Consider the following 23,086-nt stretch of genomic DNA (forward strand, 5'->3'; position numbering starts at 1 on the left):
TCAGGAAAGTAAATTGCTTTTTTTTTAATATTTGTTTATTTTTGAGACAGCGCAGCTGGGGAGGGACGGGGGGGGGGGGGGCGGGACAGAGGATCCAAAGTGGGCTCTGTGCTGACAGCAGCATGCCTGATGTGGGGCTCGAACTCACGAACTCACTGAGCCAAAGTCAGGCACTCAACCCACTGAGCCACCAAGGTGCCCTGAGCAGATTTCAACTTTAAGTAGAAAACAAAACAAAACGAAACAAAACAAAAAATAAAAAAAGGCACCCTGCCCAACAGTGAGATGGCACTCTGGATGATAGAGGGTGCAGTGATAACAAGAAGGGCTGAGAGAGCCAATTTTCTGTTGGAGAGGGAAAGCATAAACTGTAAGAAGTGGTGGACCAGTTGACTACGAAAGTCTCTTTCAATTCTGAGATTCTAGAGGCCTCTATTCTTTTGAGGCCTTCTGTGTTTTTGATTGCATTTGTGAAGACCGTAAGACCAGAGAATGACAGGCTGAAAAAGCCCAGGCAGCTCTTGAAATAATAAGTGGTCCATCCGGGTTTGGTTCATGACGTCTAGTATTCTTTTTATAAGTGCCTGAAGGATCTGCATCTTAGCAACCTTGTTAGTTAACCTAATGTTACCTGGAAGAACAAAGAGCCTCACAGTTTCATTGAATGAGAAGACTTAAAACAGGATCCTTTAAGCTGCCTCCTGATACATTCTTCTTCCCTTCAGTGTGTTAGGAAACTGTTGTTGGTCACAAATTCGAAGCCCCTAGAACCCTGGTGGCAATTACAAGATACCTTTTTTGCTTCTCAGCAGAGACACCTCACGACGGCACCAGACCCAAGGCTCTAGAGTAGCATGTCATGTGAACACTGAGCTAATCATTATTGACTCCTTGGGCCATTATGGTAAAGGGACATTAATTACCATCAGCACAGTTGCACTAATGCGGTTGTAATGAGCACGCCTGTGGGAATTCCTAGTGAGGGAGCTCTTCATCAGATCGGAGCAGCCAGCAGAGGAACAAGGGTGAGCTGGAGGTGCAGGTGTTGAGGGGGAAGATAAGTTCATTGGTTTGACTCCAGTTACTTCCAGAGTTACTGCTAATTTACGTGCCTGTGCCTGGAATACTTTCTGAGATATCTCTCCCTCCTTCCTCCAGCCCCCTCCACCCCCTGGTATTTTCTGTTCACTATACACAATGCAATAGCCCCAGTTTCCAGATGTATCCTGAGGAACCAGACCCCTGACTGCTGGACTCCTCTCACAGCTCTTAGAAGCATGGCCTGGATCTTGGCAAGAGTTCAAAAGTGTGTACATATCTCTGAGAGGCAAAGAGACCCTGTGCTCCAGTGTGCCACCTTTCTTAGCAGAAAGCTGTCTTGGTACACTCCCCCTTTCTTCTCTCTACCGACTCCACCCTTTAATTGGCCTCCCTTTGTGAATAATAACCATTAATGTTTAAGGAGGGTTTACTATGTCCCAGGCCTCGGTGGGAAGTTATCTCATTTAAGCCTTACAAACCTAATGAAGTAGGTTTCTTATCTTTCCATATTATTCCTATTAAATGAAAACTTGAATGTCTCTATGCTTAACAGTTTCACAGTGATATTTGTATGTCTATCTAGGTGTCTGTCTCCATTCACCTTTCCCTCTGTCTTCCTGTCTTATTCTTGGCATACCTTCTTCATACTTTTAATCTTTGTTTTCTTTTATCTTTACAGATATCTGATCAATGTCACTTTTGAGGGAAGAAATCTGTCCTTCAGTGAAGATGGTTACCAGATGCACCCGAAACTGGTGATAATCCTTCTGAACAAGGAGAGGAAGTGGGAGAGGGTAGGACATATCTTTTGTCAATTCTCAAGCAAAGCAGATGGGGTAGGGACATAAAATTTTGCGACACATTAAAAGAAAACCAAACCCAACCTCAGTTTTGGTCTCTGAGCTGTGAAGTTAGAGTGCAATACTTTGAGAGTACAGGAGAAGCTCAAACTCAAAGTTTCTCCAACTTGCATCTTCGTGTTCTTGTCCTTTGGTTAATCAAGAGATTATTTTCTTTATGCATTATCATTTTTATTGGTTATGGTGCTGTGTGAATCATGACTTTATTCTAATGGAAGAGTGTACATGTATAATGTAACATAATTCAGTGAAGAAATCAAATCAGTGGTATAATTCAGAAGTTGTGTCCTACACAGTGTACTGGGGAGGCCGATGAAACGTAATTTGCAAGCACATGGGTTTGAATTTACTGTGATCAGAGGCTTGCCATGCAAGGCTCTCCTCAGGATCTCTCCCGCTGACAGCTGACCACAGTATCTGAAACTCTACCATTAGAAATTAATTTCTGTGATTGCCAGACTACGTAGATTCACTTCCTAGCTCTTCTACTCACAAACTTGTCTACTTAGGACCTTGTACAAATCTCTTAAGTACTCTGTGCCTCAAGTGTCTCCATCTATAAAATGAGAATAAAAATAAAAGTACTGAGATCACAGGGTTGTTATGAGGATTAAATAGATTAATATATGCAAAGGACTTAGGTGCCTGGCACACAGTAAAAACTTAACAGGTATTCGCTTTTGATTTTATCCCCGATTCCTACTTAAATACAAATGCTCCCCAGAGCAATGTCAGCACTGGTGTTTCTCTGGTATATATTCTTCAGGTGTCATTTGTCCCTCGAGATTCTTTGCTGAAAAATGGTTCTGAAGATAAATAAGGTTGGGAGACATAACTCCAGGCTCTCCTTCTGGGAGGTTCCCAGAGCATAGTAACATTTGGAAGCTCAGAGGAATACTGTCTATAGCAAAGGGCCATCTTTAACTTTACTTACTCTGATATTTTCAAAATTTATTTTATTATTAGACCCCTTTGTTCATGAAATTCATAGTCTGTAAAACATGTTGGGAAACACCAATTTAAAGCAATTTCTATGGACTCACTCAGTTGGCTGAGAACAGGCTTCAAGATGTCAGCATGACTCTGACTGGAATGAAACCCACATTATATATTTCCAGAAAGAAGGGCCAGGAAAAGAGACCAGAGATAAATGTCTTGAAATTCACAGTCTTGTCCGTGAACCCTAGAAGGGTAGTTAGGTGAATGCTCATCTGTGAAACAGCATGTGTGGCTCACGTAGTGGGAACCTGGGGCCTTATTCTTAAACTTGAAAGACTTCAATCTGTCATGGAGTTCCTTATATCATGGCACAGCCATAAGACTTAGATTATTCCTTGTGTTCTTGATTAAAGTTGCTCTCCCTCTACTGAGTTATCATTTGTTCAGAAATGGTTTTCCCCTGGGCTCCTGCCCTGCACTCCAATCAAGCTGCTTTTCACTGCTGCTATAGAGACATAATAATTTAAGAAGTGTTCTTGGAACTCATGTATGATAGGCACCTCTGTATATCTCCAGAAGAGGAGTTATTAATAACTGAGGCTTCGTACATGGATCAGAGATGTCCAGTTGGGTAGCTTTTACGCAGTAGACTCACGATTACTGCCTCAAGGATGGGGCATCTCACACCTCTCCTTCCTTAAAGAGATCTAACCGTCACTCGTGCTGACTTCTCTAGGCTGGAATCTGAGGCCTGTGACCACTCCCACTACTGCCCTTTCCCAAACTAGTCACCCTCCCTCGGATTTGCATCCCTTCCCTTCTCATCAGTTCTACCTTTGCTGTAGCTCTTGAGTTTATTCCTCCTTATATGATCCAGGAAGCATGTGATAATTTTTTAAATAAATGCCTACCTTTATCCATTCAGATCAGTCCTGGACATGGCTGCTAGAATGAGTTTGCTAAGGCACAACTCTGATCATGTTCTTTCTCTGCCCAAACCTTGTTCAAAGCTTCTATAGTTTATGCACTGGGTCCAAACTTTATTCTGGTGTTCAAGGCTCCTGTCTACCTTTCCAAGCCCGTCTTCTCTCCCTTGCTGTTTCCCGTCTCACCATCAAGCTACATTGGGCTCTCTCTGTTCTAAGATATTTCCCTGTATGTCTTGCTTCCTGTACAGCATGTATCATGTTTCCTTTTTCTGAAATGAGTTGTCCAGTTATACAAATAATAACCATCCTTTGAAGCCCAATGAAACTGTTACTGTCTTCTTCTCTCGTCTTTGACCAAAATATAATCTGTCACGCTCCCTTGCCCCCTGTAACCGTTGTCCCTACCTCTGTTGTAGCACCGTCCCATCTGCCTGTTTTAGAGTTGTGTGGATGCGTGCTTCCAGATGGCAGAGGCTGTGTCTTTATATCGTCTTGTCCTCCCAGCAACCTGGAAAAGTGTGTTGCATAGAGCAGTTCAATAAGTATGTGTCAGGTGAATGAGAACCATTGCATAATACAAGAGTCGAAAATCCATCATTAAGAATCCAAGTTTACGTTATTGCCCTTGATGTAATACCTCTTTTGGGGGGCAGAGGGGAGATAAAACCGTTATGTAGATTGAGTTTTCATAGATCATACTTTAAATGTACTTTAAACAAGGGAGCTTGTTATTTAAAGAAATTCTGTGGTTAATCTTTTTGTAAAGCATTTTGGGAGGGGGTAGGAGGTCATAGAATATCACATATTCATACGGTTTGGTTCGATCAGGGAACATTGCTGAAGAGTGGTCTTTACTGTTCGTTGAATTCACAGATCCAGGAGGCTCCCCAGTGTGGAACCCCTTGTTAGGGCTCCCTTGTGGGCAGAGACGGGTGGCAGGAGCCAGGCACAGCTCTAGTGCATATCTGGGATGTGCTGAAGTTGTACCATGGGAAGTCAAACCTTTTTTTCCACTGTTACCCTGACCCCCAGGACCCTCTGTATTCTCAGGATTTCTAATACCACTCCAGAGGGTCCCATGTGCCCTCTGGGGAAGATTTCGTGTCTGTGGACTCCAGAGAGGCAGGCACCAGGGTGAATATTTGACAGGGAGGAGATGGAAGCTGGGAAGATAAATGGGGAAGGAATCTGGATTTGTGGGGAAAATGAGGCAACAGACAAGACCCACAGCTTCTGGTCATGCCCTTAACTAGCTGTGTGACCTGCTCTTTTCACTTTCCTGGATCTTTCTTTCTTCATGTCTGAAATCATGGCATGAGATTAAGACGACTTCTAGGGCCCTTTCTGGCTCTAGCTTCTTGGATTACAAAATTCACGTTGTAAATAAGTAAGCACTTGGAATGGAACTGGGGTGGGAGCTGAAGCATACAAAAGGAACCTGAGTTTGTTTCTAAGGACAGTAGCTTCCAGGCAATATTTGTCATTCTTGTCATTTAGATAGATATCATCTCCTCAGAAGGCCTTCCTTGGTGACTCAAGCTAACGTAGAGCTTGAGCCACCCTATCACAACAGTTCGTTTTAATTTTCTTCAGGATACTTTTTTATCTGATGTTTTGCCTATTTGCCTGATTATCACCTGTCTCTTCACACCAGGACAGATGCTTCCTGGGAGCAAGGACGTTGTTCACCTCTATAAGCCGAATACTCTAGAAGAGTATCTGGCTTAGAGTGACGGCTCAAAAGATAGCTGTTAAATAAATGAAGAATTCATATGTTTAGGAGAGTCAGTATATTGACCAGGCATTTCACTTCTGCCTGAAATGCCTCCAGGTGGACGGAGTGGTTTACTGAAGAGAGTGGGAGAGCAGGCACATTCTCCACTGCTAGTGTGAGCAGGCCAAGTGCTAGCAAGGGTCTGGCGGGCGGGGTGGGCGCCATTTTCAGTGAGGCCCAACCTCCCAGAGGAGGCAGGCCTTACACTTTTCAACGAGGAGCCTCAGGTTGACGAAGACTCATTCAGATGCTGGTGTGAACCATGTGAATACCCTCTCAGGTTTTAAAACATAGTCTCAAAGCTACTGTCTCATAAATCTGGCTCCTTCTGAAAGACTTGAAGTCAAGGCAGCGTAATCTGGGACTGAGCATGGTTTTGGACTCAGAAAGAGCAGAGATGAATGCCCCTTGTTGCCGTCTATCAGCTGCATAAACCAAGCGGCCATACTACCTGAGTCCGTTCCCCTTTTGTAAAATAGGGTTTTACATAAGGCTGTTATAAAGATTAAAGGAGGTTTTATAATAAAATACCAGTTAATAGTGACTGAAACATAGCCAGTATTCAACAAATGTCAGTCAGTGCCCTCCCCCCCCCTTTTTTTAAGGTAACATTTGCACATGGTAATAAGTCAAATGGTACAAAAGGGTATCCAGTAAAAAGAACATCCTCTTATCTGTGATCTTCAGTTCTCCCAGGCCCCTCCCCAGAGAAATCCTTATTTCCAGGGTCTTATGTATTTCTCTGAACATACTGCAAGCATATAAAAATTCTATATATTTACTCAACCTCCTATTTTTTTTTAAAATAGCACCTGCTCTTGTGAACTTGTAATGGGATCCTGTATAAATAGCCACTAAGGAGGCATGGGGGCAGCTAGAATAGCACAGAGATCTCTGGATCAGAATTACAGTCACAGAAAGCCAAGTAATGTCTTTGGTATGTGGGAATGTGGAGGAGAACATTTCCCACACGTGCATGCATGCAGGGATAGCATGATAGGTTGGAAAGGGTAGGGGATGGTGGTGGAAAAATGCATGCAGAATGGGTTCATTTGTAAGTCTTCTGTCTAAGTGGGGGACAGCTGCATAAACTTGCATTAAAAATAGTCTGGCACAGAGAAGCAGTTCCAGCAAGCATTCAAGCTTCTGTCTTTATCAGAGCCTCTCATGATTTGCTTCATTGCTACCGCTCTCTGCTTCCATTTAATCGTTCCTAAAATGGGGATAATAAAAATGAAATGCAGTGGGGGTGTGTTCTGAGTAATGACTTCAAGAAATGATGATGGTGCATTTTCAGGCTGTAAGATGTAAACAGACCTTAAAGGGACTGTCTGGGTCCGAATTACAGGAGGAGACGTAAGGCAAGCAGAGATGCAAACCATTTCCCCGGGGACAACAGGTGTATTTTATAAGCCCGCATTCCCTCTTCTCTGCCTCCATCTACTGGAAAATTGCCCTTCCTTATGTAGACTAAAACACTCTCCATTTGTCTGGGTCATTGTTTTGGCTCCCCAAATCCCAGTTATCACCTTAGGCTTGCAATACTGAGACATTACAGCCACATCCACCACTGAACGGAGTGCTAGAAATGAAAGTACTTAGCCCACACTGCTGGGCCTATAATAGTATTTATGAATTAATGGATGGAACAGTGGGAGAGGAGGAAGGGTACTAAACTGGTAGAAGGAAGATCCCCCAAGAGCCACAACAGCAACAACATAATAAGACAGAATGTTCTACTGGCATCTGAAGCCTGGGATGAATGAAAGAGGTTAAGAGATGCTATATGCCTCCGATAGCTTCGTATCCAGGAGACAGCGGCAACTCGAGGCTGTGGATGCCCTGTGTGATGAGCACCTAACGACTCCAGTGATCATATTCCAGAATGATCAGTTTGGTGATGATGCAGCAGAGGTTGATTGCTGCTGTGGCAGGTGCCACTTAAAAGCTGTTGACAGACAAAATAAACAGCCACTCCACTTCCTCCCTTGCGTGTGTGCATACAAACACATAGGCACATTCACATCCAAACTGGCAGATTGCTCATGACATAGGAGCCGCATCCGTTTGGTTATTCACCGTATGCCTGTGCCCAGCACAGCGCGAGACATTCCTGAACAGGCCAGTAAATGTCTGGTGACAGCCCCAACATGCCTGTACAAACTGTGTTCTACCACCCATCTTTGGAGGAGAGGCCAGGGAGCATCCCTGCTCTCTTCAGACTTTACAGAGGTTGTCTGAGGAGGTGAAACAGAAGCTCCTCACGTTGGGGGTGTTTGTTCTGGACCTCTCGATACTGCCATTTGACAACATGCTATTTTTACCGACTTTGAACTGAGTACTAATATGCATCATTGGATTAAGGGATTAGAACACGGGATCCATGGAGAAAGGCTATGGGAATTGGGGCTGTTAAGGGGAGGAAGAAAAGGCAATGAAGTGATGACTTACTCTCTTTATATATATGAAGACTTATTGTACCAAGTGTTGAGATCAGCTGTTCCGTTTTTCTCCTCCGAGACAGAACCGGAGTAAGTGGGCTTAAGATCAAGCAGAGAGGATTTATATTAGCTGTAGGGAGAACTTCTTGATAGAAGTTTTGAGTACCAGGACTGTTAATGACACCAGGGGATGACTTTGGAAGTCTTAAAAATGGGATATGTCCTCATCACTCTGCAGCGTGCAGCCCAAAAAACAATACATGAAATACATGGTTGTGAGTTTTCCTTCCATTCTCCTTCCCACCCCCCTTCTTCCCTGTCCTTCCCTTCTCTCCCACACATAATTATTGAGCATCTACCATGAACCAAGCATTAACCCCACCAAATTAGTGTCGTAGTTTTCCTAGTGGGTGGGGGAAAAAGGAGAACAACATTTATGGTTTTCTTACAAAGATAATTTATTGAGATACTTACTAAAGACATTTTGATTATTTTTTAAATTTTTTTCATGTTTATTTAGTTTTGAGAGAGAGAGAGAGAGAGAGAGAGAGAGAGAGAGAGAGAGCACAAGCAGGGGAGAGCCAGAGAGAGAGGGAGACACAGACTCTGAAGCAGGCTCCAGGCTCCGAACTGTCAGTACAGAGCCCGACGAACCCATGAACCGTGAGATCATGACCTGAGCCGAAGTCGGACGCTTAACCTACTGAGCCACCCAGGCGCCCCAAGACATTTTGCTTATTAAATTTATGTGGGGGTGGAGGATAAGGTAAAATTTACCGGTATACATACCCACAAAGGTATTGCAAAGAGAAAGAGGAAGGTATTGCTCATTGTGACACTTAAAATTCTGTAACCTAAGGTGGTTTTTAAATCTTACTCTTTGATATGGTCGAATAATGGGGTGGATGTTTCTTTCATGTTGCTTGGTTGGTAAAGACTCTGCTGATATATATTTATGACCATGGCTTACAAAGAGGGTGGCTGGATTACATGTTTTTGGCTGCCTTTCTGAGTTGTGATTATTTTGGACTCTCACATCCAAGTGCTCCCTTCTTATCCACTGATCTCCCAGAGTCATGGTCCACCCTATTCATTAACCCCTTTTCTGGGGTTCCAGAAAGAGACTACTGGGGGCCAGCCCCGAGGAGCAGAAAGTGTACTCTTAACCACCAGTGTCTCAACGCGTGTTAGTAGACTCAGTCCACAATGCCAAACTGCAACCCAGTGTACGTTTCTAAAATAATTTGAAGAGAAGAGCAGGATGTAGTGAGGGAAGAGACTTCAGAAATGTCATTTCATAAAGGCCGGTTGTCTCCGTGTGTTTGTCATCAGCCACTGAATGAATGGGATAAAAGAACAAGATAACCTTGGTTGACTTTACTTCTGAAACCTATCCATGCTGATGGGGAAGAAAAAGCAGAATTGAACTTGGAGACTGAAGTGCTGGCTTAACAAAAGGCAGTGAGGAATGTGTCCCCAAAACTAAAATACGGCTTACGTCCATCTTGTTTACGTTTTATTTTTATTTCATGACCATTATCTTATGGTTGGCTCCTGAGTCCCCTGAACTATCTGTCTGATTTCTAGGTTATAGCGTTTTTTCCATTAGTGATATGGAGAAGAAATAGTGGTATACTGGTTAGAAGACTTTTGTGCTTATCTAGGTTATGTAGGTTAAAAACATTTATGGTTTTCTTATTATGAAGGTAATTGATGCTTATTAAAGAAATTTGAGGGAGGGGCGCCTGGGTGGCTCAGTCGGTTGAGCGTCCGACTTCGGCTCAGGTCATGATCTCACGGTCCGTGAGTTCGAGCCCTGCGTCGGGCTCTGGGCTAACAGCTCAGAGCCTGGAGCCTGCTTCAGATTCTGTGTCTCCCTCTCTCTCTGCCCCTCCCCTGCTGTCTCTGTCTCAAAAATAAATAAAAACATTAAAAAATTTTTCTTTTTAAAAAGACATGTGGGGGAGATAAGACACAATATACATACAATATACATTCAAAGAATTAGCATTTATATTTCTCTGTTTCTTGCTGATGCTTCTTCTCCGTGGGTGTTCTACGTGTGCATGTTATCACACAATGCAATGAGATATGGCAGAATCGCTAATACAACTTACAACAGCTTACAATCTACTTTCTTCTCTTACTGTCTCTTACTATAATATTGTAGATGTTTTTTTCTGTTTTCCTGATATCCAAAGCGCGAAACTTAATGACTGTTTAATATTCCATTGTAAGGTTGTATCCCACTTCTTTAAACTGGTCACTCATAACTAAACATACGTGTATTAAATAGAGACTGAAATGAAACTATTCATATCATATTTCATGCAATGCTCATATGAAAATAATTTCAGAGTTTTTGATAATCCAGCTGTGACGCCATAAAGACTGCTTTTCAAGGTAACAAGGTTTGACCACTTTTTTTTTTTTGTTATCTAATGTGCTAAACATTAAAAAGGAAAGCCCTTAAATTGAGAATTGCTTGGGTTATTTATATTAATTCGCTAATAACCAATGGACACATATCCAGTTGGAATGGAAGGCTCTACTTTGTGATTCCTGGTCGGTCAGGACTCATGGAGGTTTTTTTTTTTTTCCTTTTTGATCTTCTGATTGAGTGTGTAGCCCTCTAACTTTGCTGATGAAGATTTTTCTTTGATACAGCATACAAAGAATGGGGTTGGCCGTGTGGTCTGTGTCTGTCTGCAGTTTTCATCATACGGGGATCATTTTCTTGAGAGTTGGAAGCTTGTAAAATTCAGACCCCTTTTCCCAAGGAACTCTTGGGTATGTCAGACTTTCTAGTGCTATTTCTGTTCTCTGTGGCACAAGTGACTAGGAGGAAGGGAGGAGAATCCCCTTCTTTCACCAGTAGGGGCAGCACCTGGCTAAACTCACTTGTTATTTGTAGGCGGATATGCCTCAAGACTGCCCAGGCCTCTATAGCAGGGTGCTATTCTCTTTATACTTTTATGTATTTTCCACCAAAGAAAATACTTTCTGCATGCATTCACAGCATGTTGACTTTAGCTGAGATCTGAAGTTTGACATCAAAACTATAATATCTGAATGTCCTTCATATACAAACAAGCTCTATTGACCTAGCATGACAAGATCATCTGCTTTGAGTTTTTCCTGCAATGATGATGGATTTGTACTAGTCCGTACACAACCTCTCTGTCTGTAATACCTATTTATGAGAGCTGGCCCGGAGCAGGGTAAACATAATCCATGTACACGGGGAGAAAAGCTCTGACCTTGACATGTTAACGCTGCTAATCAGCCTGCAGTACAAAGATTTGAAAGGAAGTGTAGGCCCATTAAGAAAATAAATTATCTTTAAGAATGAAAGCTATTGGGGCACCTGGGTGGCTCAGTCGGTTAGGCGTCCGACTTCAGCTCAGGTCACGATCTCGCGGTTTGTGAGTTTGAGTCCCACATCAGGCTCTGTGCTGCCAGCAGCCTGGAGTCTGCTTCAGATTCCATTTCTCCCTCTCTCTCTGCCCTCCCCTGCTCATGCTCTGTCTCTCTCTCTCAAAAATAATAAACAAACATTAAAATTTTTTTACAAAAGAATGAAAGCTATTAATAATAAAAGAAATATGGATACTAATCTCTCACAGTAGCCATGGAACTCCAATTATTTGGGGTGGTTTTATTATTTTGTCTATTAGAATTATCTCTGTTCATAATTTGGTGAACATTCTAATTCTAGTTAATTAGCATATTAGTATTAGTGTATTTGTATATCTAGTTCATGATATGTGGAACAGTTATATATGCACATATGCATCTCTCTCTCTCTGTGTATATATACATACACATTTATCTATTACGTATCTATATAGAGACAGAAAGGTGGGAGGAGAGAAAGAGGACTTCAGATGGCTTGGAGGCTCTCACCTCATGTAATCCGGGTTTTCTCTGCTTTCTGTAAGGGCTGCCCACTGCTGACTCAACAGGTTTTTCAGGTCTTAGCTCTGCCAGCTAAATGTTCTGAAGGTTTAAACTTAAGCGTGTGGGGGGGGGGGGGCGGGGGGGAAGGTGAGAGGACGAGTGTGATTTGGAGAGGCAAGTTAGGAGAAGAACACACATGTACACGAGTCACGGGGAGAGTAATGGACATTGAGAGGAAGAAAACCATTCTCCTTGGCTATATTTTCCAGGGGTTCAGCATTCCGTGTTTACACCAAACCCCTCTAGATATCCTTTCACATTTGTCTATTCCAAGGGTTTGGTGTGGGATATCTTCTAAAATCAGTGTCTTTGGCTATTCCTCTAATATGTACCATTTTTTTTTTTTCACTCATCCCCTAGGGAAAGGCACTTGCTGGCAAAGGAACAGAATAGTACTTCTCAAGTAGAATTTCTGGTGGGTAGTTAAGCCACCTCAGCATTCTCTTTATAGAAACGTTAAAACAAACAGAACCTTTATTTTCCCTATAGGAGCTGGGAAAGATGTACAATTCTAGAACAGTCTAGCCTAGAATTAAGGTTTGGCCACAGGCGCATCTGATACTTATATAGCATTTTATTAACAATGTGGCTTATGAAGAGCTTTAGTGCATATGATCTCATTCTGACTCCTATTAAACTTTTGGCAAATAGTTGTACAGATAAATAAACTGAGACTCAGAGAGGTGACAGGATTTGCCCAAAGCCACACAGATGAGTGGCAGAACTAGGTGTCGGCATTTACATCCAGCTCCATTTTAATCCAGCATGCTTTGTGCCTTAACACACAGAAGAGTATAACAATACAACTAATGGGATCAGAGTGTAGCGATATCCTTGGAAACAGTTGTGTAGACCAGAGGACATATCACACCATGGAAACCCTTGAGAGGGGGGAATAGTTAGTAGTTAGCCCAGACTGTGACTGGCTATTTCAGTGTAACATTTTCCTGAGACGAGCAAAAATGAAAAAAGAAGAGAGAGAGGGAGGGAGAGAGCAAAGAAAGATAAGAACAGTAACAAAAAAGGCTTTTCTGCATCCGTACCTTCCTCTACCTCCCTCTACCTCCTCACTGTTATTACACACACATACATGTGCATGCACACACACACACACACACACACACGCAATCATACATGTATCCTCTTTTCAGTCGACTGCAAGAACCTGTCTCCTCAAAACTGTGTCGATGAACATGTTTCAATAACAAAGGCATAACTACCTACAGAAGCAGCTGTCCAATTCTGATCGCGTAGAGGGGATTTTCTAGGAACCCGTGCTCTTCTGCATTCAAAGATTTTCTCAAATGCAGCCACCATGGCTGTGGCACTGTGGCCATGCAGCCCCCATTGATCAGACATCCGCTGAAGGTGTAGAGAAATGTTGAAACACCAAGGGGAATTTAAAATAGCTGACCTACAAAACAGCCCTTAAACCTTTGTAGGAGAGTAACATGAAATTTTAACTTAGCTTTACATAAAACACAATCAACCAAATATTTTATGAACTCGACTAGCTAAGAGAGAGGAGTAGTAGAGTTTAGGGATCTCATGTAAAACTAGATGAAGGTTCATTAAGATTACATTGTATCTTATATGAAATATATATAATCCATATATATGTGAAAGAGAAGGGAAGAGCAGACTTCAGTGAACAGGAACACCAATCTTCTGTGATTCATCTCTGCCACTTAAATGTTGCCCCAAATGTGATTGTGGGTTTCACTGTGATACATGAGTTAATTTAAGAGCGATGAGTATTTTTTTTATTTAACTAATCATGTGTTTATTTTTATAGTTGTCTGTCTTTGGCAAGTGACAGTTGCCTCACATTTACAGTAATGTGAACTTTTAAAATACATTTTAAAAGGAAGGTTATTTCATATATTAAATTAAAAGTACCATCGGCATGATACACGGATGTGGAGAAAATTGCTGCAGTGGTACCTGAGTGAGTGAAATTTGCAAAGTGCGTCTTCGGGGCAAAATGTGCTCCCTGCACCAGCCCCCAAGTCACAGCATTCAACTTTCCCATCTTCTCCGCCCTCCACCCCTCTGCATTTAGTCTGCACGGCAGCATAATTGCCACTGACCTTTCTTCAAAACCTCTTGTACTTTTATGCCCACATGTCTTTGCTTGTGCTCTCCCCTTGACCTTGGATTATTAAGCTTGACCTTTGAGGCACAGTTTAAAACCCAAGAGGCATCATATCTTACCTCCGCATTGCACAGTAATTTATCCACAGAAGTATCAACAATGGTGCTCCACCTTTCTGTTCCTCAGTTTTCTCATCTATAAAATGGGAAGTATAGTGCCTATCTCAAACTGTTGCCGTCAGGATCAAATAAGTTTTAATTCATGTCAAATTCTTAGTACAATATCTGGCACGGGGCAAGTGTTGTGCAAATGTTCAGTTACTTTACTTGAACGTAGTGTAAAACCCATGTAGCACAGTTGAAACCGGCTTCTAGAAAACAAGAACACGAAGGAAAATGACAACACATACCCACAGGACACAGTTGGATTTTGGCCTTAGTCGCTGAAAGGAAGGAGCTAGGAAATACATAGAATTCTTGACTTGCTCGAAGATAAATTGGTAATGAGCAAGCTTTCTTCCTTTATTGTTAAACAACTTTTTGCACAAGGATTTTCTTTTTTAAGAATTTTTTTTAATTTTTCTAACGTTTATTTATTTTTGAGACAGAGAGAGACAGAGCATGAACGGGGGAGGGGCAGAGAGAGAGGGAGACACAGAATCAGAAGCAGGCTCCAGGCTCTGAGCCATCAGCCCAGAGCCCAACGCGGGGCTCAAACCCATGGACCGCGAGATCGTGACCCGAGCTGAAGTCGGACGCCCAACCGACTGAGCCACCCAGGCGCCCCTGCACAAGGATTTTCTAAAAATTGAGTCTTAAAATAATGGCAATAACACAGCGCAGTCCACAACATGGCACAGAAGTCCACACTGGGCCTGCCACCGGGACATCAGTGAGTTTAAAACCTCCTCAGCTTAGACTTATCCTGTTGTGGGTTGTCTGTAACTATTGAATAACAACCGAAATGCATTAAACGGTGATGACAGTTTAGGAAAGCTTGTAGTGTGTCCTTGTGCCATTTGATCTCCTTGGGTTTTGTTTTCACTGTAATCAGCCACCACTTTGTGGTTGACAATAAAGAACTGCCAATCCCTCCTTTATGGCCTCCTCGTGTGGCGAGTAATTGGCCCACAACCCTTCAAGGAATTCCCGCCACAGAGGAAAGTGGTTTCCGTCCACAGAAGACAGTCCTAGTCAGGGTTGGCTATAAAGGGAGTGATAGTACTGACACCTGAGTAGTGTTTTACACTTTGCGCCGCTGGTCCTCAGTGCAGTCCCTGGACCAATAGCATCCGCATACCTAGTAACTTACTTGAAATGCAGATTCTCAGGTCCTACCTCAGAAGCCCCCAAAATGAGGCCCGACCATCTGAATTTTGACCTATAAAATGCAGGGATAGTTTATCACCGACATTTCCTATTCACAAGGACAAGAGAACGAGAGAAGTTATTTGTTTAATGGGTATTTAAGACTGCCACTCTGTCACTGTCCTCTGTTCTCATTTTATTTTCCAGCCATTAACTGCGAAGTAAAAAATCTTTACCCCTTCATAAAGTGAGGGACAGATCCAGAAGCATGGCAAGAAAGAGTTAAGGCCTGTGCCGCTCACTCCGGGAGATTCTGAATTACTTGTCATCTTTGATCACCGCTACAGAAACTCCCTGATATTAGGCTGGAAGTCTGGGTTTATCCATTCAGCAAATATCTCCAGAACCCTTACCAAGTGCCAGGCACTGTTCTGGGCATAGGGTAAACAGTAATGAGACCAACAAGTTCTCTGCCCTGGAGGCGTTTATGTCTTGTTAAGGAAGGTCACACAACAAACACAGTAACAAATAAACAGGATCATTTCAGATGATACCAAGTGCTATTGAGGTGGCGAGATAGGGTGCAATGGCTCTCAGCCACATGATGTCATCCCCCAAAGGGGCTTTTGGAAATGGCTTTATTATCTTAAATAAGTTGCCAGTTTAATTCCTAAGGAATACGTCCAATGGCAGTTGTAAGAAATTTAACTGGCAACTTGATGTAAAAGTATTTCATATTATGCCCATAAGACCTCCGCTTAAACTGTATGTAGATACTGTGTCGAGACTATAGACCCCCTTCTGAGCCGCAGAGGAATGTGGGTAGTATTTGGTCTTCCATTTGTTTCTAGGTTTCGGAGAATTGGGATGTGAACTTTGTAACTTGACACATCAGGCTATAAACATTCCAGTATTGATGTTTGATTTTTCCAAATAATCAAGACCTACTAGGCCTCATTGTTTAGTAAGAACTGTATTTAGGAAGTTGCCTACCCTCACCTGCTCCAAGGGGTGCAGGTGCTCCACTCTTTTGCACCTTTTGTGGCAATTGCTTCCTCCATTTTCTCCATTTGACCCTGGAGGTCATGATGTGACACTATAGGAGGACCTATTGAGGATCTTGAGGAAAGGTGACAAGCTAGCAGTCCAGAGACTGCTTTTGGATCACAGACATGTTCTATGTGGCTTAAGAGAGGTGTATTTGAGGTTAAATTGCTTTGGGTACTTAAATATTTAGAGATTCCCCTTCGATCTCCAGATTTCTGGATTTCCTGAAGAATCAGGAGAGTGGCAACACCGGGCTCACATTCGGCTGGAGCTGAGGGGTGTAGCCTCCTTTGGATGGCATACACGTTCTCCTGCTCTCCAGTTCAATACAGCCTCCCACCATGTCCCATCGCTTTTATTTATGACCTACCTGATTGGGATATGGGAGTTTGCAACTCACAGAGCAGAAATGAATTCAGAAAACATTCAGTCCCAGCTTAAGATCTAGAATGTATACCTTGAGAATGGGTACATTCAAGTTTTAAGGAATTGGGGATTTATGGAGCGCTTTTGATGGCTGGCTGCAGTTCACCTTGGAGTCTCTAGGGGGCAGCTGAGAATTCTGAGTACAGTCTAAAAATGCCTCCCTGTCCTGGGCAATTATAGTTCTATATTGTACCGATTTTCCAAATCCACCTTACAATTGTAGAAGGAAAAAGAAATTACCTATTCTGACGGGCTTTCTATTTGTGAGACAGTGAAATACAGAAATACAAACTTTTGATGCCTTAAAAAGTGTTAGTCTTATAAAGGGTGTGTATTTGTCTTTTTTACTTGGCAAAGTAACAGATAATCCCAACTGGATGAATAACCTGGAAAGGCTTCATAGGTGTGAGCATTCAAGGGGAATTTGAATGATCCAGGGGCATTTCCTAGTGGAGAAATGAAGGCTTCAGGCAGAGGAAAAACTCAGCCGGGAGACCAGGAGAATGAAGGAAGGGGGTGGGCAAATGAAAGAATGTGGAATAGGAAAAGCTGAAATTAGAAATGAAGTGGCGGGCTGGGGGGGTGGGGGGGTGGGCAAATGTCACATCTTAACGAAGGAACAGAAAACCGATAGCAATTAGAGAGTGATAGAGTCTGAGTGTAGTGAGAAAGCAAGAAGGCTTCTGTCATGCTATTCTGATGAAACCAAAGCCAAGAAACAGAAAGGAAAAAAAAAAAAAAGCAGAGTCAAGAAAAGAGGTTGAAATTGTCTTGGCAGGAGAAGATCCACACTCAGAGATTTTGAGCATGCAGAATAGAAAGAAAAATGCGTTAATGATGAAAGTAATGGCACATGTATCTTTACTGTGCGTTGAGTGCTGAATAAGGATGTAAGGGGAGGGCTTGGTCTCTCTACAGGGTACTTTAGATTCCCCCACCCCAGCTCAAAAGTTAGAAACATTCTATCTCAAGATGGAGCTTTCTAGTATCCAAAGAACTACAGTGAGTGTATAGCATTTTCTCCGACTCTGCAAAGCTCAGATAAACCTTTCTTCTTTGATCTCCACTGGCATTGCTGTTTTTCATGTGAAAGCAGGATCTCAAAGTCCAGTGGAAGAAAAGTGTTGCTTTTACCTCCCGTGTTTAGAGTTATCACTTCTTTTTCCAGGCCGATTCAGTTCCATTCAATAAACATACTGAAGGGCTTCTCTATGAAGGATCCTATGCTAGATGCTGAAAGGAAAGAAAGGTAAATAAGATGCCCTGTTCTCAAGAAATGTACCCTCTTAAGAATGTTATACAGATAAAATACAGGGACGAATATGACTGTGGTAGGCAACCACTAAGGCAACCCCCAAGGATCCCCACCCGTATTTATATTCTCCAGTTGAACCACTGGCCACTTAGAGACTAAAGGAGGAAAACACCCTAAAATGTGGGTATAAACATATTGTACACAAAGTTAGGATTTCTTTTTCAGAACTGGAGGAATCCCGTCCCGTCTTGAGTGATAACCTCTCTTTTTCTGCAACAGTATTTATTTGTGTCTGAATCCAAAAGTAACAGTAATGGTCCATCAGAGGAAAGCTAAAAAGAATAGAGAAAAGCATGAAAAGAAAATAAAGCGCACCTCAAATTCTACCTCCCAGAGATAATTTCTGTTTACATTTTGTTTCTGTCATTCCAGTCTTTTTTCCTCTGTGTTCTTATATATTATAAATGTGCTTTAGAAATATAAGGGCATATTTTTATAAAATTGGGATGGTATTATATATCCTGTTTTGTAATCTACATTTTTAATGATGCTTTGTGAATAGTATGTCAAATATATATTATTGATATATTAAAATATGGTATAAACTAGGGCACCTTGGTGGCTCAGTCAGTTAAGCATCCGACTTTGGCTCAAGTCATGATCTCATGGTTCTTGGGTTCAAGCCCCGCATTAGGCTCTGTGCTGACAGCTCGGAGTCTGGTGCCTGCTTCATATTCTGTGTGTGTGTGTGTGTGTGTGTGTGTGTGTGTGTGTGTGTGTTTCTCTCTCTCTTTGCCCCTCTCCCGCTTACACTCTGTCTTTCCCCAAAATAAATAAACATTGAAAAGATAAAATACAATGTCAACTATATCATTAAGTATCCATGTAGCTATTACCTATTTATGTTCATCTATATATCATGTAATTTTTTAGCTCCACATATTACATTCTTTAAGCACTCTGTACCTAAGTATCTATATCACAAAATTCCTACACCCCTATGTGCCTCCCCACACACGTGGGGTAAAATCTTGGCCGTAGCTCGTTGGTCTGCATGTGTTGACAGTAGCAAGATCCCTTCCTTGTTGGCATTTGCCCTCTGCATCACTCACTTTCTGGCGAACTGCTGGAGGAGAGAACACCAACAGGTGTTTTGGAGAAAGCTAGAACACCTGGCTGTGTTGGCTTCTTCCTTATTGCTGAACGTGAACCCTGCTTCTTCTCTAAGCAAGCACAGCCCTCCTGGGACTGACGTTGGAGTTGCAAATCTGCCTCTTGGTGCTCTTCTCTAAATGCCTTTTTAAACATGCTCAATAATAGATGAGCACCTGGGCCTTTCTTCACAAAGGAGAGCTCAAGCAGTTTTTAGAACATGAAAAAGCTATTTGGCCCTTTAGAGCAGATACTTGGAACGTCCCCAGTTCCCCAGGACACCATTTAATAACCACTCGCTCCAGGACAGCAAGTGGTTTGCCTGGTGGGTTTTGTTGCTCTATTTGTTCTTTGAATTAGTTTTTCAATCCTAGACTCAACTTTCACTGAATCTTTATAACCAGTTGTTTGACATGGATGTTCCCCGTCCCCATTCTTAATTTCTTTCTCTGCTCAGTCTCTCCCCACTGCTACCGTGACTCAAGCAGGATGCCTACTACTTGACTGGGTCCTAGTATCCCAGAAACAGGTGCATCCACTCCCTTTGGCTTATCAAGTCTTGGCTCTGCCACCAATTAGTGGGTGACCTTGAGCAAGTCACTTAATGTCTCTGGCTTCTCTTTCCACCTCTGTGAATCAGGAGGGTCACATTAAGTCCCTAAGGTCCCTTATAGTTCAGACAATCTGTGGTTTCAAACACATGTTTGGATTTGCCACGGTGTTCTGACTATGGCATATTTTCAGGGGCAACTATTTGTTCATGAACTAGCTATAAGAATTGTTTATTTTTAAACTTCATTTCCTACACTGGGCAGCCTGGTCATTTGGCTTCATGGGCTTTTGTGAGCAGCTACCTTCCGGGAAGGGAGGTTGAATGTTTTACACTGGCCTCCTTCTCTTGCCTTTGTAGTAATCTGCAGGAATCACAATGTAGAGCAGACTTCTTTGGAACCTTGCTACCAAGAAGTCAGGGAACAGCCTTTGACTGTCTTAGCCTTATGCAGTTGGGCCGTCTCTGTATCCTTCACAAAAGAGACATTGGTGCTTAGGGTCAGGCAGTGCCACCTGCACATCCGTGTGTCACAGTTGAACACACAGACCACCAGAGTTTCCTACCTCACTTCCCACTGTAAAGCAGGCTCTTCCTCTTTTTTATTTTTTATTCTGTATTCCTGGATATTGCTTCGCAAGTGACTGCTTCCCTCTTTCTCTGTGATCCCTGTCTTTAAAATTAGAAACAACTTATAGGGCCTGGTCATACTTTTTTTTCCCCTTTTTATATTTTGAAGTCACTGTCGTGTTCTGGGACCAAACTGCCTGTTCATGCTTTGGATTACTGTTTATTCAACAATGTGCTCATCTTTGCCTGCAATGTGTTGAACGCTGTTCTCGAAGAAATGAGTGTGAGGAAGATGAGAAGATCGACATATAGGTGGAGAAAGTAAGAGAGACGGTAAGGAAAAGGGAAGACATTGCAAGAGAAGCTAAAAAAGGAGGTGGGACAGTGTAGACTCCACCCAGGGCAGGAAGCAGGGGAAATGAGGGGAAGGAAATCAGAAGATTTAGCAAGCCAAAATTCCAGTGTGTGCCAACTCTTCTTCTAAAGAAGATTGTCTAAAGTGATAGGCACCCTGGCTGACAGACAATAAACTATTAGTAATAGCTAACACTTCTATAATAAATTGGCACTTATAGACCAGACACTGTTCTAAGCAGATTACTTATTAACTCATGCTAAAGCTCACAACATCCCTATGGAATCAGTATTTAAGGTGAAAAAAACAGACCAAAAAATCATGAGGCCCAGAGAGGTTTAGTGGCTTTCTGAAGGTTACACAGCTAGTGGATAGAGGAACTAGGATTTGGGCCTTGCAGTTGGACCCCAGAGACTACACTGAATACCGCGTACGTAGCATAGGGGGAGATATGGCCCCACTCTCACGCTCTTGGGAGTGCAGTATGGATTAACGCACACGAACTTCTAAGTCTTCTGATGCCTGATTCCCTTCCCCATCCGTTCTTCCTGCCCTGAAACCCAAGCCTCATGCTCAGTGTTTGCCAAAGGTATCCAGCATTCTTGCTTTTGCCTATTACCACTGGTCGGGCGACGTGGTTCTATTCTGGGCAGAGCCAGGTTAGGGGAATAAGCCTGAGAAAAGACAGGACATTTTGGCCCACAGGTTTGCTGGTAACCAGAGACATGAAACTTCTGTGGCTCTTGGATACCATGAATGTCTTGTGCTTGATGCTTTTTCCTGTTTGAATGGCGATTCCCTCAACATGATATGCAGCTAATACCCCACTAATGTCTAGCCTCTCCAGGTTTCAACTGTGCAAGGAAAACAACTGGCCCACTTAGGTAATTACTAATTGTTTTGTTTTGTTTCGCTCCGAAAGCTGTAGACACCTGGCATTTTCAGTTCCATTTCTTCCGTTGAAATATTATTTCTTGTTGTTCCCACCCTCTCTCGAAGCTGGGAGCTTCTCTTTCTCTCGTTTGTAGACCTTCAGGGCGGCAGCCAGAAGTTGGGGCAGAGCGTCCTCCCCAACCTAACAACTATTCGTAAGCCTCAGCCTGCGTACTCTGTAAAACAGACGGCCAGTCTAGCTTTACTGCATTGTAATTGCCATTGTAATGGGTGGACGGGGATGCCTGGGCCTTAGTTATCTGGACAATACCAGCCCAGAGGCGCAAAACACACACCAGCCGAGCGGCCAGAACTGGACTCCAGGGCTCTTAGCAGTTCCAGTTACGAAAGAGAACAGAGTCAGCACTTGTGCACAGCATCTTGGTGAAAATGATAATTGACTGTCAGCCACAGAGCCGGTTGCCTCATTGGTAGCAAGCAGTTTGGAGAGCCAGTGCCCAGAGCGCCTTGTGCACATATGTGGCAACACCGCCCCACAAGGCTGTTCCCGGACAGTTTAAGCAGAGACCGCAGGATACAGTGCATCACCTGCAGATTTCTTGAGATGTGCTTTATGTCAGGATTCTCGCTTTGGTCTTTCATGTACAAACAGGCAAATGGGATTAGCTAACCGTAGCTGATGTCTCTCGTTCTTCATTTTCCTGCTTCTCGACTTTCACACATTTTCAGGTATTTTCCTCCAGCTTCTTTGCAAGGAAACCAGGGAAGCTTTTCTCTCCTTTGTCAGCTCCTCCCTCTTTTTTTTTTTTTCTATCCAGCCCCACAGTGAGTTTCTCATTACGTCTCTTATCATGATAATTCCAGAAATAACCTCTGCCTTTTCTGTCATGCCTTTTAACCCAGGATTCCTGTTGAGCCACTCTAGCGGTGAGGGCTGTTCAGCAGCCCACATCTGGTGTGGCATTCCTCTGCCTTTGGGTGAAAGTGCTGGAAGCACGGGCATAGCCTTTTCTCTTTCAGAGTCAGGGGGAGTGCAGGAAGGCGGTAGCAGAGTTGGGTGACCCCCTTTTTTTGGGTGGTTTTTGAAAATCATATACTCAGTTCACAAGGCCTATACTGCAGAAGAGACAAAAGATGAACAACTGATGTGACCATTTAATTGGTTATAGACAAAACACGCCTCCTGAAAGTGGACATTGACGTACTTATTTGAAACAGTGGAATATTATTCAGCCTTACAAAAGAAGGAAATTCTGCAATATTTGACAATGTGGGTGAACCTTGAGGATATATGCTAAGTGAAAGCGGCCAGTCACAGAAGGACAAACATTCCACATATATGAGGTATATAAAAGAGTCAAATTCATAGAATCAGAGAGTGGAATGGGGTAGGGGGAAATGGGAGTTGCTAATCCATGGGCGTAAAATTTCCATCATGCAGGACAAATGAGCCCTAGATATCTCCTGTACAACCTCCTTCTGCCTGTTGTC

The 23,086-nt window shown here is 42.8% G+C and overlaps 1 protein-coding gene across 4 annotated transcripts in view; it reads left to right on the forward strand.

The window, feature by feature from the left end:
- The window catches only part of GRIN2B (glutamate ionotropic receptor NMDA type subunit 2B), a 416,591-nt gene that overhangs the window by 302,643 nt on the left and 90,862 nt on the right, over nucleotides 1-23,086 (forward strand). For all 4 annotated transcript variants that reach the window (XM_058743608.1, XM_058743607.1, XM_058743610.1 and 1 more), the window contains one exon: nucleotides 1,721-1,835. In XM_058743608.1, coding sequence (XP_058599591.1) covers nucleotides 1,721-1,835 — 115 coding nt within the window. The remainder of the gene's footprint in view (nucleotides 1-1,720; nucleotides 1,836-23,086) is intronic.

Source organism: Neofelis nebulosa, chromosome 8 (genome assembly GCF_028018385.1).
Source record: "Neofelis nebulosa isolate mNeoNeb1 chromosome 8, mNeoNeb1.pri, whole genome shotgun sequence".
Taxonomy (NCBI): Eukaryota; Metazoa; Chordata; class Mammalia; order Carnivora; family Felidae; genus Neofelis; species Neofelis nebulosa.